At 43.8% G+C, this 7,805-nt stretch overlaps 1 protein-coding gene across 1 annotated transcript in view; it reads right to left on the reverse strand.

Annotated features, from left to right (window-relative positions):
- The window catches only part of insyn1 (inhibitory synaptic factor 1), a 55,818-nt gene extending 49,177 nt beyond the window's left edge, over positions 1–6,641 (reverse strand). Inside the window, exon 1 of the mRNA XM_056279206.1 lies at positions 6,427–6,641. Coding sequence (XP_056135181.1) covers positions 6,427–6,570 — 144 coding nt within the window. The 5' untranslated portion in view covers positions 6,571–6,641. The remainder of the gene's footprint in view (positions 1–6,426) is intronic.
- Between the last annotated feature and the right edge of the window lie 1,164 nt (positions 6,642–7,805).

Consider the following 7,805-nt stretch of genomic DNA (forward strand, 5'->3'; position numbering starts at 1 on the left):
TCCCTTTATCCAGCCTTATCCCTCCCTAGGGCCAGGGAAAGGGTTAGAAGCTTAAACATTATGTACAAACATGCATACCCCAATTTTCTTCTCCTTTATCTGTAACTAGTCCATACTAGACATGTAAGTTGATAAAAATCAATGAGCACAATTTTTTTGGTGTTTACCTCAGCACATCTCCTAACCTAACACCCTCATTACAGTGTATGCTGAGTGCAAGTGTTCGTAGAGGGAGGCTGAGCTCAAAGGGCCAGCTAATCCAGTGGGTCTTACAGGCATGATGGGCTCGTCAATATGCTGGGCCTGCATCCTAAAGAAGCTGGAGCATCACAGCAGAGCTGGGTAAAAGAGGCTCAAGGGAATGCTTCGCCTGATGCAGTTTTATTCTTTTCACAGCTCTCAAGGTTAGATGCTGCTAAAGCCTTAACTCTTTGTTTACCTTCACTCCCTCCCTCCTTATGCCCGTCTCCCTGACCTTCATCACTGTTGGTTGCTTCTGACTGGCAATCTGTGAATTGAAACTTGTTTTTTTTTTCCACTGAAGTTGTGAGTACAAGTAGAAAATAAGCATTAGCTAAATGTGCAAGATGTAGTTTTCCATCGTCTCATTAAAACAGTGATGGGATGTTGACCTATGGGTGGAATAGTTCAGTCCCTTATCACTGGGGTTGGGCTGAGGTTACCATGATGGATTCACACCGCAAAAATGTGAACATGAGCATACAGCTGGCTCCTTTTGAAAACAGTCCACGCAAGAGGCAATCAGATATTTCCCATCACATACTGAAGCAATACACCATCAGCACAGGAAATAAATGAACGTCTGATTCATTGCCAGAATGAACAAAATGTATGCGTAGTTTAAGCTGAAGGCAACAGCTCAGGTGGGACAATGTCAGGGTGTTTTGTGTTCAATAAAGAACAGATTAGTCTCGAGGTACCTTTTTCTTGTTTTTGTGTGTAAAAAGAACTCCGCTGAAGGTGTATCACAAAGTTTAATTTAGGAATTTAATTTCCACACACAAAAGAGTTCAGGCAAGGAGTATCAAATTGACAGACACGACAGGCAGGGACCTGTCATTTCCTCCAAATGGCTTTTCAAAGGAAGCCCTTTAGCCCAGGTGGATCAGTGATGAGCACCTTCCTCTCTATAAGCGTCATGGTAAGCTTCACATGTTGCCCATTGAACGCTGTGGCCCATCAGGACAGCTTATCACCATTTTCAGTGTCTGAGACTGGGCCAATCTCTGCCTTAATCTGAAGTAAATGATTTTTCTAGTGGACAACAAGCTGGAGCATCCTCATCGAAGATCACTGGGCTGTGATTTGTTGGCACCAAAAATGAACAAAATGAACCATCACATCCACCTACAGAGCACTCAGCGACAGAAAGTATCTCTGTTACATTATAATGTCCTAGCATGCTGGCTATTTACAGTGTAGTGGAGTACTGCCACTCCAGCAGATGGTGCATGTTGCAGCGAGGTTAGTTTGCTATATTTCATTCACATTCAATGGATATTAAGCAGGACGTATTCAATATTTCACACATTCTGAGCTAAAAACACTGATTGATTGTTTTATAAAAAAGGGACACATGCTCATCTTAATTAAGTGTTTAGAAAAATGCATAAATCTCCGCATACATCTACACCAGTGATTTTTATTACGTTCCATTTTAATGCACTAGCTCCATAAATTATCTAAATGAAGGTTTGCTACATCCCGAGTGAAGCTGCTTTGTTAGTGTTAGAGTGCCCCGTATGGGCAAACTGTGAAGTTCGAGCCAGACGGTTTGTTCCTTGCCCTGCTCAGTGGTACTGTCAGCAGGGTAGAAACGGAGAGACGAGTGAGGAGAGAATATCTCCCATGCAGAAACAATAGCCTTTGATTTGGATTATAGGTCTCAAGGTTGCAAACAGATTTGACGCAGTACTAAGCCTGGTGGCTACACAAGAGAGGAGTATGTGCCTCCTCCACTGCCTGGTTGTGGCTGTGACTGATTTCAAAGACTGGATAGGCACAAACACCCGGGTTTGTCGGCTAGTTGGCTCGCCGACTGTCGAGCGGAGTGATTTTAAGCCAGCTGTTCGAAATCCTGACCATCCTGAAGTGTTCAAGCACCTGTAAGACATAAGAGGGAGTGCAGGTATAGCCTTTCTGATTATTTTTGTTTTTAGTCGCAGCTTTCCTTGACAGACTCCATTTAGCAGAAATGCCTATTTGATTTGATGCTCTGGCAATGGGATTATGCAGATGGTGTCATATCACTGATAGAAACTACATCAGCCACCCTATTTCTGCCAAAGCAACTGCAATGGTTCCTGTAAATAGCTGTAACTTTAAGTGAGCTAAGCTTACTCTGGCGATTTAATCTAACAGTACACAAAGTGGACAGTTTGTTCTAGAAACTAGCCACTGATAAACACACTATGTCCGGCTTCAGTTTGTTTCTTTTATTTTGGAGGTTTCATTCCGGCACCCCCCGGTACCTTTCCTGTGTTCATTCGTCTTGAGTGTGTTTATGCAGCATCCTCTGCTCCTGTTACGAATTCCACCTAATGACTACATCCATAAAACAACAGTTTCTTATTCTCTTAGTTCTCTATCAAGACGCGCTCCTCTCTGCCTCCTCTTTTCTAGCGGTCCTGCTACCCTGTTCCGCCGCCTCCTCTCTCCACTCTCTTAATTTTTTCTGTCCTTCCCGCCTCATTTAATGTTTTCAATTTACCAGTCTTCTATCAAACTAATAACCAGTACGGGCGCCTGCCGACGTTTGCTTTTACTTAGCTGTTTGCAATTTTTATTCATTTAGATTCGGTTTCAACGAACGGAGCAGCTCATCATTGCAAATAGCGAGGGGTGGTTTGCATTATAGTGGATGACTTTCTTTTTTCCCTCTATCTTGTCAACAGAATTCTAAGGCCAAGCATGTCAATGATACCCAAATGAATTACTTCCTCTCCAGCTGCCACTACTGCCAGCACTGTTATTTCAAACAGAGTAGTTTTTGAGTACATTTCCTATTGGAGCCATCCCTTTTTGATCCCTCTCATTCCACATGTCATGATGTGTAATGGGATTCAAAAGTCTGTGATAGCCTACACATGCATAATGATGGGCCTTTAAAAAGCAGCAAATCTGAAAAGACTGCAAATGCTCTGTATAACATTTCTCTTTAAAATATAACTTGGATGATATTCTGACCGTGCTGCGGCCCGGATACCTCGTGATGATGTTTTGTTTGTTTTTTTGTTTTCATTGTCCTTTTCATATAACATTATATGGACCCAGTTGTGTATATTTTACGAGTACGCCAGATCTGAGCATTGGGCCTTTTCCCTGTGCCTCAAACCGAGAAGCGAAAATGAATGGCAGCCAATTGTTCACCATAAACTATAGCTTATGTAATGAGGATTTAATTCACAATTTTGACCTGTCTTCATGTATTTTATCTGACGAAACAGAATTTTTAAAATTATCCAATATAACTTTACCAAACAGCTATCAGTGAAAACTAAATAGTTGTGCTGCCTTCCACTTGAAATGTTCACCCCTGCTGTGCTGCCCCCCCCCCCCCCAAATTGGTAATGTAGTGCTGGAGATTTATAGCTGGTCTGACGTCAGATGACAGAAACTAATAAAACAGATTACAAGTATCAGAGTTAGTGACACATCCATCCCGGTTCTTTAAGATGCACCCCCCGTCTCCCACCTCACTCCTTTTTCCCCACATATCAGCATTTTTTGTAAGCCTGGTGGAGACAAGTTGAGAGGGGTGTGTTATGTATTATGTATTACATCAACCCTTTATCTTGGTATCCAAATTAGAATTGACATTTTTAAATGGTCATTTTTAGCTTCACTCAAAATTGGATTTCTGACAAAAAGCGATGGCATATTTTGGGCCCATCGCCCCTGTTGGAGTTCAACGTTCCAGCTTCTTATGTTTCATGTGATGAAACAATATCCATTTTCATGATAACATGAGAAAAGTTTAAAAGCGGCCATTTTACACTTGGTGTCTCAAAGCTTATTGATGGTCTCAACGATGCTACTCAGAATGTCTTTTGTGTCGATTCTGATCATGTGGCGGACAGTTTACACTTTCTAGTCAAGTCAGAATTCTTTAAAAAAAAAATCTCGATGATCACAATAATAATCTTTTTTTTTCCTTAAGGTTTGAAATAGGCATGAGGTGTCACTAATGTTAAGGCTGGGGTCAGGTTTAAAGTACAGCCTGTTTTTAGTGAAAATGAATTCTAGCCAGGAACTAGCATCCATGGCTGCTCTGCTCAATAAGAGTCCTTTGTACTGGTGAGATAACTGAGAAAATGTGTATCCCTCAGGGCCACATGTGTCCAGGTAAGGGACTGTCCGGCAGTACACCTCCTCACTTCATGAGCTGGTTTGTGGGTTGGAAAGCCATCTTTTACCCTTGAGAACTCTGAAATAAGTGCAGATCGCTGGAGATCCTGTGAAAGAGATAATCCCCACTGCTGTCTTTGCCAATGGATTTTTACCAGGCCCCTCTTCCCTCCCAACACCGGGTCAGCCACCAGACATAAAACCCAACCAGTCCACATGCGGCCCGCTCACTCAAATTACAGTTCTTCCACCGAGTTATTTATTTCAATATGTCTATGCAACAATTCATCATTTATTTACGTGACAGTTGTTATCTATTATGCCATTCCTTTAATGTGGCCAAGAATGAAAGATTTTATGGCACATTAAGTTTCTGTGCATCTGGTGGTGCTACACCAAGCACGAATGCCACTTCTGCATCTTCTTCGATGCAGTTTGCGATCTCACACATCAGCTAATTGCAGGATATTGATACTGCTGGTATAACTGCCACTGCTGCTTATACAATTCTCAGCCATTTCAATATGTGAGGCCGTGCTCTAAGTAAAGAATCAAGCCCAGGCTGCCGTTCAGAGCTCTCCCTAATGGGGTCTGGGATAAGAATGGTAATATGTGTTAGAGCTGGCAGAGGCACAAGCCATGTTTTTGTTTATAAATAGATCCGGCCAGCATAATTCCACTTGCAGGCATCCCATAATCATCAATCACGCTTGCATGCAGGTCGGCTCCTTGGGCTCGCCGGAGTAAGAGCACCATGGGCTGTGCCCTTGCACTTTTTCATGTACAGGTACATAAAGTAGGGAGAGGTTAGGGGGATAGATGTGGGGGTTGGGGAAAAAGGGGGGGGGATGCATCTCCACCCCCTCTTGCGCTTATTAAATCCCTCATTCCTCGACCCTTCAGATCGGAGAAGGCACACCTGCCACTCACTCTCTCGCAAACACACACACACACACACACGTCCAAATATATCAACACCTCTTCCCCACTCTTGATCAGAAGGATGTAGGGAACCAATAATGGGATATGGGATGAGGTGAAGGGGGTTGTGTAAAGGGGGTACGTCAGAGCACAACTATTTACCGGGATAGCGGAAGGGGTTTAATCTGTTTCTGTCTCTCTGTCTACCTCTCTTTCGCTTCTTGTCTCTCTCTTTATTCGGAGGAGCTTTGCAAGTGGAGCTAGCAGCAATGAGGACACTGCAGGGGGAAGATCCCAAAGTGACAGGGATGATCAAGGCCATTTTGTACAATCTTACACACACAGACAAGCAGAAGCACAAACATACTCCCATCTTGTCAGCCGTTATGCAAACATTTTTTTTTCTGTCGAGCACATATTTTTTTTAGCCTATCTGCTTTCACTTTTACACTCACACACACACACATGCTCACATACACACACTTAGATTTGCATACGGTGCACACAAATACAGTATACACACACAAACGTATGCACCCCCCACACACACACACACACAGGCAAACACGAACAGTATATCCCTTTATTTACTCTTCTCTGAAGCATATACACATATTCTCAAAACTCTCGTCGTCCTGTTACCATGGCACTTGCAAAAAAATACAGTAGGAATCCAGCTGATGTTAACAAAATGATTACATAATTGTTGCAGTGCTAAGTCCTGTGTCTTACCTAAGCCCTCCTCTGGGTTTCTTTCCAGACTCGCTGTCTTGTTTCCAGACTGCTCAACCCCTCATCATAAATGTCCTATATCTACTGAACAATTCACAAGGTACCACTAAACAAACGAAGAACACTCATGCTCGGTGATAAGCAATGAATGGGAGAGGAGGGCGGCCTAGCTGCACATGCAATACACAATATCCTCTTGCTGAAAATAGCTACAAAGGAGATTGCATCTCTTTCAAATCTTAATCAAAATCTCCCTGTGCTGTGAAATGAATTTTACACTTAATTCAATACAGCCCTCTCGAGAAGCATACTGACTCGGTGCCCACAGTCTCTCCCCACCTTCCTCATCCACTCTTTCGCTAAACCCCAAAACCTGAATCTGTGTAAACCGATTGTGATCCTCACCTCCCGGAGTTCCTTGGCCACATCTTTAAGCTCTTTGAGAATGCCTTCCAGCTGTTCAATCACCATCTTCATGTGGCTGCGGATGCGTTCTCTCGGGCTGGGGGTCTCAGAGGTGTCCCTGGCCGAAGCTCTGCTGAGGGACATCCTTTACAGGGTGACGTGGGGCCAGTGGCCAGTGGGCTGACGGCGTCGGGGAGCCGAGTCGGGGTCCATGTCTTTGGCCACGAGGAGCCTCAGTGCTACTGATCCGAACAGGGGCCCCGGCCACGCAGGGAGACTTCAACATCTTAAAAGCACCTGGGCAGCAAAAAGACCTTGCCTGGCCCGCACGCTCGCCACGGGGTCACACTCGGACATCCATGCTTTCTGAGTGATGTTTCCAAAAATGAAGAGCAATCAGGCATTGGAGAAGTCAAACACGTCAAATCCATGTAAAAGAGAGAGGCAAAATACACTGGGCTAAAGCTGGTACGAAGCTCTTACATAATCATGTTGAGCCTACTCATCTCATGTGTCACTCTGTACATATGAGTTTGTCCGAGAGCAGATGCTATTTAAAATGCCTTTCTATATCGAAAAGTGGCTTTTATTTTCTTCCACTTGTCCCATACAATTGTTTTTAGGTGTGAGACACAGTGACATAACGGCACGCTACAGTAGAAAAGTAAATGCAGCAAAGACTGTCAACCTTAACAAGTAGACGTTCATTTTGACCTCCCCTGTAAAATAAGATATCCAAGCACAGATAGAAAAATATAATTCCCAGTTGTGGCTTGGTTTTCAAAATGTTCTACATTATCGTGAGCTATAAGGTGCAAGCTTTGCCTCGTACATGCTCAATAGGACATTCTGCCTTTTTAAGTGAGACAGGACGGACCCGGTTTGAAAAGGGGGATACTCCTCATCCCGCTGTGGTGTTTCTTCCGCAGGAGGGAAGGCAAGAGAAAAAAAAACCCCCAAAAAACTGGATTCTCAATACATTAGAAATCGCTCATAGCAAACTGAGCTTGTAAGTGGATCCATTTTCTTTGCAGATGATGACTGAAATGTGTCCTTCATCTCTCCTGTGAGAAGAAGGAAAGGTAGGTGGAAGGGTGTTGGTCTTGTGTTTCTCACAATGTCCAATGTCCTTCCACAGCAGGGCTTATTCCAGGTGGCGGGGATCAGAATCGATTGGTTTCTAAGCCAGAAGAGCGTGACTTGTGACCAGAATATATTGAGGAATAACTAATAATCATGGTAACGATGAAACAGGCTAAGGTGGGGGGGGGCGGCTTAGAGGACCTTCCTCCAAAATTTGGATGGCTGGCTTGTCCTTTATACCCATGCAACAGCGGTCTTCAAGTCCTCTCACAGCCACTGACCCACACCAGTCCGCA

The sequence above is a fragment of the Lampris incognitus genome, chromosome 4 (assembly GCF_029633865.1).
Source record: "Lampris incognitus isolate fLamInc1 chromosome 4, fLamInc1.hap2, whole genome shotgun sequence".
Taxonomy (NCBI): domain Eukaryota; kingdom Metazoa; phylum Chordata; class Actinopteri; order Lampriformes; family Lampridae; genus Lampris; species Lampris incognitus.